General features: G+C 45.1%; 1 protein-coding gene across 3 annotated transcripts in view; it reads right to left on the bottom strand.

The window, feature by feature from the left end:
- PIK3CD (phosphatidylinositol-4,5-bisphosphate 3-kinase catalytic subunit delta) overlaps positions 1–14,948 on the bottom strand; it is a 34,966-nt gene extending 20,018 nt beyond the window's left edge. For 2 of the 3 annotated variants that reach the window (XR_014895078.1, XM_085298986.1), the window contains exons 1-8: positions 14,840–14,948; positions 6,401–6,561; positions 4,645–4,873; positions 4,013–4,242; positions 2,974–3,153; positions 2,390–2,539; positions 1,583–1,672; positions 211–432 (exon numbers count right to left, since the gene is read on the bottom strand). Coding sequence is in view for 2 of the 3 variants with exons in the window: in XM_085298986.1 (XP_085155112.1) it covers positions 211–432; positions 1,583–1,672; positions 2,390–2,539; positions 2,974–3,153; positions 4,013–4,242; positions 4,645–4,873; positions 6,401–6,541 (1,242 nt within the window). In the remaining variant the exon portion in view is untranslated. The remainder of the gene's footprint in view (positions 1–210; positions 433–1,582; positions 1,673–2,389; positions 2,540–2,973; positions 3,154–4,012; positions 4,243–4,644; positions 4,874–6,400; positions 6,562–14,839) is intronic. The other variant, XM_085298987.1, reaches the window with a different exon arrangement.
- Positions 14,949–15,284: the final 336 nt, after the last annotated feature.

Raw genomic sequence — 15,284 nt, 5'->3', positions numbered from 1 at the left:
TTTCTGGAGAAGAAATTACAGTTAAAACATCATTTCCTAAAGGCAGCCACTCCTCAGTTTCCTGTTCCTGTTGAGGAAGTTACAGACCATCATTCTGTGAGCTCTTTTATTAGTAAGTCTTCTTCTGAAAGCAAAAGGCATTTGTCTCAAAATGGCATCCTGTACCTCCAGCCTTGCAAGCCTAGCCAAACCCCTACGGGCTTTACTTACAGCTTTCTTAGACTTCTTCTTGGTGGAACGTGCCTTCTTTGCCTTCTCGATGACAGCATAGAGGGCAAAGCAGAGCCGTGCCATACGGGGAAGATCACAGATGTTAATATCAAAATCCAGCCTCTGCTTCCACACCGGCTCTGAGCATACATTCACTTCAGAGCTTGACACCATCTTGCACAGCATCTCATTGCCATGGAAAAGACCTGCTTGCACCACCAGCTAAGGGAAGGAGAAATAAGAGAACATCATGAATCCATAGGGACACAATCTGTTTGCCAAGAACGCCTGATTAGAAGAATGGGAGAGTCAGTCCACTCCTGGAAATAGGACATCTTACTCCCATCTCTTTCTCTGATTTACTGAAGCATTAAAAAGTAGTTTAATCTCCCTCTACTCAACTTCAGCGAAGGCACTGTTATCTTTTTATTTCATGTAGAGATTGCAAGAGCTGCTTGATCATTGCAAAACGTACAGGTAACCCACTGCTAAGAGTATTACAAGTTTTATCCTGTAAAAAACAGGCAATATAAATATTCAGCAAACCCTGCCCACTGAGTTGCTGTGAAAACTCAGGAACTTCAGTGATGCTGAAAAGCAGGAGTGGACACCACAAGCTAGGCAAGTGTCTATGCCAAACAGCACGCGAACTGATAGCAAAGGGGAACGGCCTGTGGAAATGTCTGGGCCCAACCCTGCAGCATAGTGCCAACAGCGTGTTGTCTCTGGGCATGTTTGCCTGCAAATCTGCATCGCTTCTGCAGTTTGCTAGGTCTCTCTGTATAGCTGATAGGTCAAGCCTACCTTCAGCTCTGCTTCTTGTTACAGCATTGCTGGCTAGCCTGAATCACAGCCCTTGCACTCCAAGGAGTCCTTCCCAGGAGGAACTCCTCGCAAATGCTGGGGCTCTGTACAGAAGCAATAACTATTTCATTGCCTGTTTCTTCATAAAACCTTGCCCTGGAGACCCCTACACATCTCATATACTTTAGTCCTGTTTTCTTCCTTTCTTGAAGGGTGGCCATTCCCCTTCATCTCACTGACCTGCCCCCTTTGTATATCCCAGGGTTTTGCTGTAGCCTAACTTCTGCCCTAACTTTATCAGTCACCTCTCCCATCAGTCTCTAAGAGCTGAACTTCCTCTCCTATGCTCTCCTGCAGACTTCTCTGCCCCTCCACACCACTGTCAAGCAAACATCACCACAGAGCAGTAGCTCTGTGGTGCATCCCTCTCTTGCAGAGTGATGTTTCTAAGAATGCACTGCTGCGTTGCTGGGCTGCTGGCTAGCAAGATCCCTTCCCCTTCCTGTTGCCCTGCAGCTTAGAAGCTGCCTCCCTCCTCCCCTTAAAAAAGCCCTGAATTGACACCTACCTTCATTCTCTCATCTGCATTGACCTTGCTGCCTTGCACCAGCTCAATGTAGAAGGTCTGCTCTAGGGACCAGAGAGAACTATAGTTTGGCTAGAGAGAAAGAACAGCTCAGATCAGAAGCAGCTCAAAAACTTTTCAACCCAGTGCCTCCCAAAACAGCAGGACTACCTCTTATTTCCATGTTGTTAACTCCTCTGTTCCCTTGAGATGGAATTAGGTGGGGTTATTGCACCTACACAGGTAATGCACACCCAAGGATCCAGTTCAGGAGAGGCACTGTGGACACTAGCTGAGAGAGAGTTCTTAAACAGCACTGTCAATCCAAAAGGTGTTCTACAAAGAAAGCTCCATTTTACAGATGTGGGTTCTGAGACAGCAACAAGGCCGCATGTAGTTTCTATGTCAGGGACAGCATGGGACCCAGATACGCTCTGCATCCACCCACTGCCACAGCCAGCCAATGCCACTCCCGCTAGCACCCAGGCTGAATGAGGCTGCAAGGGGGAAAGCTGAAAAACTACTCTGAAGAGCAGCTGAGAGCAAGACATCAGTTTTCCTGGGTCCTAGGCCTGCTACTCCCAGAATTCACCTCTCATTACATGCTTTTGGCCCCAACAGAAAAAAATACATCATACTGCAGGAGGAAGCAGGAAGACTGGGAATCCCCAGCTCTTGGGACCTTGCTAGAAACCTGTCCTGAGAGAGTCAGGGAGAACCAACTTCTACAGTAGCTGTTCCCAGACTACATTAGCTTCTCCATCAATAGATGYGTTGAGGGTGACCAGGCTGGGTCACTACGTCCTTTACCTTCTTCTTAGGGAGCGGGGGAGGCTTGGTAGCCATCTTTGGGGGGTTGGCAATGCAGTTGGTTTGCTCATCTCTCATAGCAATGATAGCGGAGGAGTGTACCATGGTCAGGTGGGGTGTTAGGCCTCGGTGCAGGCAGCTGCGGATATACTGCAAAGACAGGACAGAGTCAGCATGGATGAAACAGCACTAAGCAGGCAAAGGCAGTGAAGCAAAGCAGAACGGGCTGAAGCCGGAACAGGTGGATGGCATATGGAAAGGACCCAGCAGCCATCAAAATTCAGTTTTAAATTACATCCTCTACTTTATAAACCCACATCCCACTGGACACGTGTTGATAATACCAAGAATGGGATGTGCATTACACCTGGTATTTCATCAGCTGACTCACCCACTCAAATAGCTACACTACAGTAAACTGCTGAGGACTCAGCATTCCTGACAGCTGTTTGCCCTACCAGGGCTGCATTCCTGCAAACAGCACCATCTCCTTAATGCAGGACAACACGTCTCACCCTATCCTCTCAGCAAGAGGGGGGGCACAGGGGAACAGACTCACTGGCAAAGCAAGAGAAAAGGCTCACCTGAAACTGGTACAGAGGGTAGTTCCCATAGAGATATTCACATTTTCCATTCACTTGCAGGGTGTAATCCTCTGGGCTCTCCATAGTCTCATGGCGGAAGACAGTAGCCTGCTTCTTGATAGCATAGCTCATTAATGTGATGGGGAACTCCTTTGGGGAGATCTGGAAAGTGAAGCTCTCCTGCAATCCCAACAACACAGCATATGCTGTCATGTATCAGTAAAGGGCTGAAATCACCACAAGGAGCAACAAAAGGTCAGCTGGAAAATAACAACATTCCTGTTGCTGACACAGTAAAGAGGGCTAGGAAGACAGAATTACGCTCTAAACACACACACACACACACACACACACACACACACACACACACACAGTGATGATTGCCAAACTGGGCAACAGCATGCTTCAGCAGTGCAAGCACACGGCTGGAAATCAGAAACTTCAAGCATAGTATAAGCACTATGACTAATATGTGTGGCTGCAAGTTGTCCTAAGTATTCTTACTGCTTTTCTACCAGCAAAGCAGATAGTGACTAGGGTTGATGTGTTCAAATACACCACTCAAAGGCCCATCTCCTCCCCAGGGGTGATTCCAGCTTCATGTCCAGGCTCAACATGCAAGAAACAGCATTAACCAAGGGTAGTAGGAAGAACAGGGGCCCATGGGCAACACAGACCAATTCCTGCAAGTAGTGCATGCTGAACATGAACTGAGCAGACTCTTAAGCTTTGAAAGGAAAGATATATATTGGATTATATACTCTTCCCACTCATAAATAAAAAGTTGCCACCACATGTGCACACTAGCTGCTAGCTAGGACATGTAACATGTTCAAGAAAGGGAACAGCTCCCTTGGAGTTCCTCGGTTGGAGGCTCAAACACTCCCTCTCAACCATATCCACAGGGAACAGGGTCTGGAGAATGAAGACAAACACTGAATGCATGGAAACCCTGTCCACACACGTTATTCTGTCTCTGAATGCCTGAAACGAAAGCACAAACCAGTCACACACTGTCACCGAAAAGTTTGTGCTTTACCCCGCCAGACTGAAACCTGACGTTGACAAAAATGTTCTTGGTGGGGGTTTGTAGGGGGCCAGTCCCAAGGCCTTTGGCCAACGGCTCCAGCTGCAAAGGAAAGCTGTACTCCATCCAAGCTGCCCAGCTAAGCTGCTGCCGCTTTGCTGCTCTCTCCTCACAGAACTGGCGCATTTTGATGCGGAAATCGTTCACCTCTGGGTCCTGCACAGAATCAAACTCATGTAAACCTATGTGAAGAGTAAGAAAGAAAGGTAAAATAAGCATCTGCACCTAAAAGGGGTGATTAGCCTTTGGTAATCAACTGTGAAAAAGGATTCCTAAACACATGCTTAACAGCTAGCCAAAAGAAGAAAAGTCAGCCAAGCTGCTAATAATTGCTTATTTATTCTGCACAACTGCACTGACTCAGTTATTATAGCCCTCTACCAGCAAGGAAGATCACCCTTCTTCTTGGGTCTGCACACACACTGTTCCCCTACCAAATCCACTAGGGACCTGACTTGCTAGGTCCACCTACTACATCAGCACAGCTCTGTCATCATTCTATAGCTGGAATGCCATCTCGAACAGCAGCATGTTTCACCTATAGCCAACACACCTGGTGTGACCAGTGATGGGGGAAAACTGACCTTTCCCAATGAGTAGGCTGATTTGGGAGTTAATAAGCTTCTTGACCCTGTCGCCTTCTCGAGCCACAAGCCGCAGTACTGGTAGGAAGGGCTGGATGTCACAAAGTCGCCGTTGCTCATCTTCCAGCTCTTGCTGTTCTGCTGTCTGGTTGATGCATGTGAACACATAGGCCTCAGGATCATTGAGCATATGGTACAGTGGCTCATACTGCGCATGCTGCCACACCACCTGGGACAGACCAACAGCACAATGAAACAGTTACTATTATGCTGCCAGGACCTCATCTTCCTCTTAACGTCCTCTTAAAGTCAACCTCACAACCTTGCTAACCCCAGATACGCCATTCCAAAAAGGGAAGGGAGAACAAAGCCTTCTCACAGCATTCCTGATCTGTAATCATAGGCTGCTTTTCAGCCAAGCTTGGTGGCTGCAACTCTTGCTGAACTGCTTTTAGATTTATTTGCAAGAGACTTTAACTGACTTCCTTTTCTGCACTTGCCATTTGTTTCAGGCAAAGTAAATCCCTCTGCCTTCATATTTAAGTAACTCCCACCTGAATGCCTCACAGTAAGTATCGGCTGACTGCTAGCCTTGTGAAATAAAGGTGTTATTCCCACTGGAAGTAACTTGGAGTGGATCAAGTAACTTCCCCTAGTAACATGAAATTTGTGACAAAGCTGAGAATTTTTCTTAAATCTTCTGAATTCTGTCCAATCCTCTACCACACTTCGCTCTCAGCAAATTACATTTACATATGACTGTTCGTATCCTGTTCATATACTCTCCAAGTACCTACTGTAAGAGACAAAATCCTGAGGTAGACAGGCCTTTGATGTGACCCACTGAACCTGCTGGCTGAAAAACACAGACTTTAACAGCTTAAGCCAATCAGCTCTGCTTGCAATTTGGGGTTTTTTTGTTGTTGTTGTTTTGGGTTTTTTTTTTTTTTTTTTGGATCCGAAAACTGCAGCATGAGAAAACTTGGAATAATCTGGCACTGTGCTTCTGTCCCTTGTGATCTGTGACTCATCTAGGCCAGGTTGCTGCTGCAAAGAAAACCTTTTCCATTCTGCTTTCCTTCACTCTCCACTACCCCTACTTCCTGTTCAAGGAAACAAGAAAGTAGTTTCATTTCTTTTACACATAGTTTCACTACAGCATTTTATTCCTCAAATGAAACACCAAGAAAAAAAATTCTCTCTCATTACAGTCTCAGTTTTTAGGATTCAGGTTCTGTGAGGCAAGAAGCAGCTAGGCTGAACTGCCTGAATATCCTGAGATAGTCCAGCACTGGTTTTTGATTACTTAGGAGTGGCTTCTCTTCCTTGTATCTGCATACCCAAGAGCATTTGTAACAAAAAATCCATTCTGGGGTCTGATTGGCTCAGGTGAGCAGTATTTGAACATATAGTCCATCTGCCCCATGCTAACAACTCAAATCTGGCCTCATTCCACAGTTACTCAAAAACTAACTAGCATCTCAACATTGGTCAGACATCCAGCAGATTGATCTCTGTACCACTGGCACCATCAGCCCCCCGTTGCTCAGCAACTAGGCATGAGTTTAGTGGGTTGCAGAGGCTGTGTCATGAAGGAGGGGCTCTCAGAGAGTCAATCACAAGGAACTGTCTAAAGCAATGCAGAAGAAACCAAACTGGTGCTGAGTTAAGACCAAGCACAATTCCCCACATACTCCCAAGAACAGACTCCTAGTTCCAGGAGACTGCAGATCAGAGCAGAGAACAAGGCTGTTACCTGCTTGATGGTGCCCAAGCTGGCATTACAGGACACGGAGAGGTTTAAATATATGCCTGTGGGCAGCAGAAAGTCCACCTGGATGTTTTGGTTTTCCCCTTTGGACCAGAATTCCATAGGGCAGTAAATGCCTGGGGGCATTCTGCTCACTTAGCTACAACCTGCAAGAAAAAGGGGGAAAACGAGTCTGTTGCTATTCATTACATAGTAACTCCTCAGAGCACAACTCAAAGCTGTGCTGAGCATTGTACAAAGGTAGCATGGAAAAGAAGCCAAACAAGGGAAGATTAGCATATCTTCATACCTCAGGAAAACTGGCACCTGAAACAAATTTCCAGGCCAGTACCTTAAACCACCAAGGTGCTCTCACTACAGAATTTGCTTCCAATTCAAAGCAAACCTTTCTTAATCTCTTTTGGATTGGTCTTTGTATCTACACCCTGTGTTTGTCAAAGATGTTAGTGAATTATCTTCACTAGAGAACAAAGACACTTGTCCTGATAGCTCATCTAGGACTAAGCAGCCAACAGAAACAATGAGGCTCTGCCCATGGCTCTGTAACATAATCCTCAGAGTACATTCCCCAAGCTGCATTTTGTTTTTCCAGAGCCAAGTTCCAGATTGCAGTAAGAGAAATAGCTATTGCTGGTTCTGAGTATGCATGCATTTTTACATACACAAATAATACTCCACTATAGTTCCCTCCCTTAAAAGTACACAAAAAAACAAGTCTAAGCCCGAGGCAATCAAAAGGAGTTCGTTTATCTATCTTTATCCCTTTATTTTGCAGAGCTCTACAGTTTATTCCCAGTATCTCCGAAGAACACAAGACAGAAAAAGAATCTGGATGCTATGGGGTACAAATTGTTGCTTTCAAGCACTGGATAAATGCACACATGAATAGCTAAAATAAAAGGCATTCAGCAGAAGCCCATTGTACAGTTGCTTTCTTAAAAGCATGAACACCAAACTCAGAAACACCCTTGAGCTCCATCCATTTGCTCATAAGCAAAACACTACAGTAGTATAAGATTATTATAGTTTCCTCCACAGTTTACAGGCAGCAGAGTGCTGCCCTCAGGTGCAGGAAGAGCTAATGTTGGCATTAGTTCCTACAACACAGTCCCTTGTATTATACCTGGCTCTAAATAACCCTGTTCAACTACCTCAGCAGAGAAACCAGCTCACCTGACTAAATTCCCCCTCATTTACAGGGGAGTTTTCCTACCAGGTCAGCAGAGACATGTGTCAGTAGCACAGCTTGGAGGGTGCGTATCTAGCTGCTGGATATAGAAACCAAGGCCTCAGTTTTCTGCCAGACTTGCTCTTTGCAAGTTCTAAATTCACTCTGCATATGCCTTGAGCAATTCTAACAGTGTCACTTATTCTCAGTTTGCAAAATCAGTGTAAAATTTGTTCAATTCACAACTTACATGTCTTGCAGCTCTCACACAGTGTACAAATTTAGAAAGAAACCTAGCAGCATGCTGCTGAAGATCTACATTCTCCAATTCATAAAGTCCTGCAAGCACCTACTTGTAAGCCAGCCCCATGCTTCAGTAGACAAGCAGCCTAGCATCTTATCTACCAGTGCCTGGGAGCACGACACTTCCCCATCAGCAGTGAAGTAAGGATTCCCAGAAATATGAGCTATGTTTTATCTGTCCTGCTTCCTCAGTGCACATGCTGTATCACACAGAGACCGGATACAGAGACCACAAAACCACCCATGTGCCTTAAGAGGAAGGAAAGTAAAATGGGGAGAAGGCAGGGTTTACAAGTTTGAATAAAGCAAAACAAGCTTGCCTTGCCTTATGTTCATTAACAATAAAATGAGTAAGTTTCTAGAATACCTGCTAGCTACTTCAGCCCTTCCTAGTGGCAACAAAAGCAACAAACTACCATGATGCTCCTGACCAGCAAAGACAGAAGAGATGGCAATGGCTATATTGCTGCCTTCAGCTGMAGATTTCTACCTGATGCCATGTCCCATCAGATACAAAATACYGTATCTTAGCACTACAACATCAAGTTTCAATCGCTCAATCCCTTATCTTCCCAAAGACAACACACACGTTATCTTATGATGCACAAGGACTTTTCCAAGAAAAGTTGAGGTGGATATGCAAAAGGAAGAAYCACTCTAGACTTGCCATCTCTCACAGTTTTGCTAAGCAAAGCTCAGCACAGACTGATCATATTGCACCAATCCAGGACAGGATAAGGCATCTATCCCACTTTCATCCTCCTTTTTGCCTTGAGAAATTGGAATAGAATTCTCCAGGCTGTGGCCTTGCTTGCACTATCTTGACCTTCCAAGTAATAGCAATCACAATTCCCATTTCTCTAGATAACTCTGCCAAAACTTATGAATAGCCAAAACCAGTAGCATCCCTCTTTGTCAGGATTTAACTACTGAGGTTGTTTGAGATACATTCTTTGCCTTTCATTGTAGCTGCCTAAAAAGAAATTGTATTGTTAGCCTGCTGCAGTTAGGTTTATTTTTGTGTTTTTGTTTCTCATACAAGTATGTTTTTTTTTGTATGAATTTTAGTATATTAGAAAAAAGTAATAAAACAAAAGGATTCCCTATTGTAGGTGTCAACTTTTAAAAGTCCTGACTTCATCTCAGACTCTTATTCTGGTGGATATACAAACTCCTGTTTTAAATCCCACATTGCGGTAGGATTCTGACATGCAGGTTTGGTAGCTTGAGGTTCAAGTTACTCAATCCACACTTGACAAGTTAGCTTACTGTGCAACTTGCATATTACTCAAAGCTCAGGCAAGCAAGGCTGAGACAGAAATCTGTATTTTACTAGRATGCAATCCATCTCGAGAGCACACAGGTTATCAAAGACTCCTGTTTATCAATACTGGCCTGTAACCACCCCCTTCCAACCACAGGACACCCCCAATTCTTGCTCTTCCTATGTAATATATCCCAAAACATCCTCCTCTTGCTAAAATACCTCCACATTCCCCCATCTACATCTTCCTAGAATACTTACTGTTCCACCACAAGCCACATCTCCCCTCAACTCCTAAAAACTTGTTTGTAAGGCTGTAGGCTGTTTGTAGGCTGCTTGCTTCTGACTACAACCATCCCAGAAGGTTTAGCAAGCCAGGATGCATGCGACATTTGGCCCCCAGGAGCAAAGAAGCAGTGTGAACAACCAGAACGCACAGAGCTCTACTAGCACTCACATACCCTCCCATCCAAGACTGGCCAGACAGTCATTTCATTTGGGTGGCCAAACAAGTCAGAGCAATGCACATGTCCAGGCTAAAGGCCTGGCCCTCATGCAGGCCAAACRGATTGCTGTGTGGACTTCATGCAGCCCTGAACTGTAGGTCATGCACAGAACATCTGAAGAACCTGCAGCATCTCAGATACCTCTTCATTCCCCTCAGGGAGCAATTCCCCCGTGGGCCCATTTGTACAGAATCCTGCTCTACAGATGACCCCATTGTGTGTACAGGTGTGTTTGCCTGGGCAGGTCACAACCATAAAAACCACAAGTGAAAGGCTATCTACCAAATATGCAATCACATAGACACCAGGAAAAAGTACTGCATACGGAGGAGTCACTAAGGCAGTGTYCCATTGGCAGCACTGCAGACATGGCTGCAGATACGAAAATAAGATGTAGTTTACTCAAAATATTATTCTGTTATTTCCCTGAGAATGGCAGGGCTCCAGTTCCTCTGCTGAAAGAAGCATGCACACTTGATGGGAACCTCAGATGTTGCTAACCAAATGTGAGAAGTGACCAGCCACATCTCAGAGGGAGACCCTCACTCAGCAGGGGACAGACAGTGCCATCGGCCGACTGATGCAAAGCGCAGGCTGGGAGTACTGTCAAGTGTAGGGCTGCCACAGCTGCTTCTTTCAGTTGGCAGATAAACAAGCTCTCAAACTGCAGAGCTTGGTATCACTTCGGACTTCTCAGAGAACAGAAGAGGAAGAGAAATTAATGCTGTCACAGAGACTCCAAAGTACCTAGTAGGTACTCAACAACAGATTTCCATGGGTCCAAACAGAAAGCTATTCCACCCCGACTGTGGACAGCTCCCAGAGAACTCAAGTGTAATTCCCTTTTCATGGGAACTCCTGCACTGTGGAATATTAATACAAGAGGAAAACAAAAATCTGTGCAAGAACAACTTTCTCAGGAGAGTAGGAATGAAAATACAGAYGGGCACAGTGACCCCATCTCTGGTTCAAAATCTGTCCAGCAAAAGCTATTAGTAGAGGACAGCTGCTCCTTAACTTTCTAATTTTGAGATGTCGATTCAATCCATTTCCTAGAAGAGCAATCTGGAAAGCTGCATCCACTGGTGCTAACCACTTCCTTGCTGAGAGCCTTATGGGCCATATACCTATCTCAGAATGCCCAGACCTCTTTCTCACTGGGTAGAAAAAGAAGGAAAAAAAAGAAAAAGAAAGAAAAAAAATCACTAGACAAAAATTCCAGCTTTCCAGTGAAGGTAAGTCCTCAGCTTCCTCTCTCCCCTTAGCTTTAGTTCATTATTCTGCAACAAAGCTGCAGATTGCTTTGCCCTCCTTAAGGTTTCATCTTGCATTAATTAGAACAAAGGCAAGAAATGTACAGCTTTCCTAAATAGGAGAGAGGACTAGGACAAAGTTGACATTTACACAGGGCTAGTCCATTCGTTCACCTGTGGAGACAGAAACATAAAAGCCCAACATTACTGGATGCCACATAGTGCATGTAGGCACAACATCAGCAGTAGGATGTAACGTATGTTTCGAGTTCATAACACACCTTGAAGATTGCATAGCTGTACGTAAAAACTGTTTTTATGCAGGATGTAAGAGATGCATTTAAAATTACCCAGTCAGTATTTAAACCATCAGTCAACATAGAAAGCACAAACACCATCTCCTCCTATAAAGTTTATCAACCACAGCTCTGGTGTTTACAGCAAAACTGCTATTGAGAATGAAAAAAAAAAAAAAAAAAAAAGACAGCGAGCTAGCTAGCACACCCGGAGTAGTGTTCCACAAACCTCTGTGAGGCTACTGCCTTAGACAGACACGGAAGCTCTAACGCCTACAAAGAGATTACAAAATTACTAAACCCTAGGACTACAAAAATACCTTTCAAGTTTATAAGAAGTGAGTGGCACAGAGCTCCCAGGTGATGCATGTAGCGTGGGAGACAGCAGGAAGTCACTTTCATTGCAGGCATCAACTTAGCTGGGGGAGGAGACCACGGGAATTTTTATGTACACATACACATGGCATATCTTTACCACACAACCAATACACTTAGCAGATTTTAACCAACCCTAAGCTTTCACAGACACAGACCTAGGTCACAGAGTGTTCTGTAGATGTTTCAAGTTTGTGCTCACTTTTTTTTTTTTTTTTTTTTTTTAAGAGAAGGTCAAGGGGTAAAACAGTCCCCCAGGCTGTAGTGCTTGATAGAAGCTGTTTACAGAATGTTGAGGGCAAAGACCAGCCAGTTGAGCAGTGAAAGACCACAAAATTAACCCCTAAATTCCCCTCAAAGAACAGACTGACTTGGAAAACTCTTAGAGCACGTAAACACAGGCCTCTAGAAACACATAAGCAAGTCAAACTGTGACCACGGGTAGGAGCTTTGTAGGGGGTCTCCTCTTGCAGGGCTAGCTGGATACTCACACCTAGGTCCCAGTTCACTCAACCTTACTATGCAGAGTGAACAAGCTGTTTCTGTCTCCCTTGTGGCACAATGTAAGAATCCCTGTTTCAAGCTCCATTCCCCCAAGGTGGATAAAACTAGCAGAAGCTCAAAGCAAGACTGGCTTTTGCAGCTCTAATTGTTGACAAGTCTTGACAACCTATTTATTCATTTAGGAATAAGGAACACAGGCTGGAGAAAGATGCTAGAAACACAGCCCCAGGCACTGGAGTTCAGAGTTTGCCTGTCTACAGAGGTGCAAGGGTCTGTTGTGCTGCCCCATTCACCCCAGCTGAGTGAGCACCCTCGAGGCAGCAGATGCTGACTTGATGCTGACTCCTTTCTAAACATCTGTGAAGACAGCCAGAGAGCAGGGCCAGCCCAGGTGGCCCAAAGTGAATTGGACTGAGACCTCACAGCCATCTTCTGCAGGCTGCCACTGAGAATGACTCTGAGCCTGGCCAAGCAGCAGCAACCTTCTACATCACAGGAGTGGCTTTGATGCTTTCTCAAATATCTGCTTGCATCACTAATTTTGGAGAAAGTATTAATAGGATAGGTTTTACTCTCACGTGTCAAAAAGGTGCTTCCTTTATAATTTCCATTCATCTCTCTACATAAAATGCAGATGAGGAGCCCAGCCACACTACAGGCCCTCTCTGCTGTCCTTTATTTCTTGGGAGAGTATTGCACCTTCAGCACAAACCTAAGAGCTCTAAATGTCTCTGGTTCCTCCTCCAAAATGTACACAGAAGTATAAAACTTGGCTGAAGTAGTAGGAGAAATCTAAGACCCCTTGTAAGGTTGAGAAGCATTCAAGTACTGCACATCCCCCCAAATTAATGCTTTGGTATGCTCAACATTAAATAAAGTAGGTTAGAGTATTTAACCTAAGGTTTGAGGAAATTAGTTTACATAATAAGACTTTAACTTCTAACAAATATAAAAATCAAATAAAGGTTTCTGCACATCATCAGCTTTCCGTTTTGTACACTGATCTCTCATATCCTGCCACACAATTCCCTACACTGATCCATTCATTCTTCCAATAGCTGTCTACTGTTCTTTCAATGTCTGCACAGTGGGCACTCAGTTATATTGTTTCTATGATGCCTTTTATTAGAGATTTCTAAGCCCCCACCTTTATTCATTACTTTGCTTATACAACCCATTAGCCTAAAGCAGAGGTACAATACAATTTGCTAAGGATAACTGGGTAAGGGACGATAATGCACACACTCACCGCTTCAGGCCTTTAAAACACCACAGAGCATCCCTTTCCCTATCAGAAAGGCTGGTATAAATTGGTTTTTATGCGGCAAAATCAGCATCTTCAATGCATCAAGATGTTGACAGAGAACCACCAACGTATTCACCATGGATTCTGCCACTTGCGAGGAGGTGTTCTAGCTATGTGATGACTACAAGGATCAGGCTGAGAACAGCCACTGGATCCAAAGAATCCCTTTGGCTTGTGCCTTTCCCTTTCTGAAACAAAAACTCCCTTCTGAGAGGTTACAGTGCTCAGTGCCTGCCTTACACACGTAAACCCCCATAAAACAGGCTCAGAGAAAAGTAATGGGAATCAGAACTACACTAATGTAATCTCGATTGCAGCTAACCTTGTTTGTGTGCAGCGCTGATGAGTAAAGGAGCTGTCAGCAAGGAAGGAGATAGGAAAGTAGAATGTACGTGTGGTGGTAACGACAAGCTGCAGTACTACAGGGCTTCCAGCTTCAGTACAACTAGAAAAAGAGCAAAGTAACATACCATCATTCAAGCTAAGCAGGACTTCAGATCCAACCACAAGTAATAGCTAGAGGAAGAGAAAGAGCAGCTCAGGTAAAGCAACTGAAGAGAAATGTAAGTGTAAGGCCATACCTCATTCTGGAAGTAAAATGGCATCACTAGAGAGAGGCAGAGGAACATCAGAGAATAAGAAAAGCATCTGACAGGAGGACTTGACAGCCTTGTCCTGATGGAAACTTTGAAGCAGCCTGTTAGGCAAGTTCACAGTCATTAAACCAYGCTTTCAGTGCTTTGAGGAAGCATCTAGTGAGAAACAGTGTATTTAGTGGTTAAAGCAAGAGCTGGATAAACGACAATCTGCAAAGTTCCRTTCCCAACCCCGACAGTGTCTTGGTGTGTCAAACAGCTAACTCCTCCACCTTTCAGCTTCCTGCTGTATACTTTGCATAGATGGCTTCCTCACAAGTATACTTCATGAAGGATTCTGCAACTCTTAGATGCTAACAAAATGGTTTGGGATCTTTGTGTGCTGGTAATTACTGCTAATACAGGCATCGTCTTGAAGCTGGAGGAGACTGTGATTAACGAAAGCTTCTCGCTTAAGACACCACTGCTGAAATTAGTCTTTTAACTCTTACTAGTTAGCCGACAATACCAGAAACAAATGCATCTTGCTGATGAAAACAAAAATAAGGTAGGATTTTCTAATGACACCTGACTGCATTCAGCTTTCTCTACTTTCAGGTTCCTGTCTCAAGTACATACAGCACACTATGCTCAGCTGTTAAGGGACTCTTAGAACTCCTAAAAAGTCCTTATGCCTTGCCAAAGGACACAGTCCAAAGCTAAAAGCACAGCAGAAGCATCCATCACTAACAACAACTAGCTGGGGCAGCCTAACTTCAACATCAGAGAAGGTAAGGCTCGTTAGGTATTGCCCAGCACACATGAATCTCTGAGCGACTCTGAATAATGGAGAAAAACATGTCGAACACCAGACCTTGCGGATAAAGAGCAGCCAGAAATCCTAGTGGGCCAAAACCCTTCCATCCAGTGCTGTGGGCAAACACGGGGTGGGATGCGCTATGAGAGGTCTCCATCCAGCTCGCCGGTGAAGAGGAAGACCGCAGCCACCTGTGCACCAGAAACACCGAGGGGGAGCGTTACTGCCGCCCACCTGCTGCTGCGAGCAGGACAGCACAGCAAGAGCTGAAACCCGCAGACCGTGGGGGGCTGCGCACACCATCGCTTTCCCAAAGCAGAGGTGGCTCTCCCCAGGAAGCCTGCAGCTTGTCGAAGCAGCCTGAAGAGCAAGGGGGACACGCTGTGGCACCAGAGCTCGCTGGGGCTTCAGTTACACAGCGCGCAGGTCGGGGCGGCACAGCCGCCACCGAACCGCCGCCCCCGGGCCCGGTTCGGCGCTGGGCGGTCGCGCCGCGGCTGCT

The sequence above is a fragment of the Rhea americana genome, unplaced genomic scaffold (assembly GCF_003343005.1).
Source record: "Rhea americana isolate MKP2758 unplaced genomic scaffold, rheAme1 scaffold_143, whole genome shotgun sequence".
NCBI lineage: Eukaryota > Metazoa > Chordata > Aves > Rheiformes > Rheidae > Rhea > Rhea americana.
The sequence above is the reverse complement of the archived record's forward strand: the minus strand, read 5'-3'. Positions and strand labels throughout refer to the sequence as shown.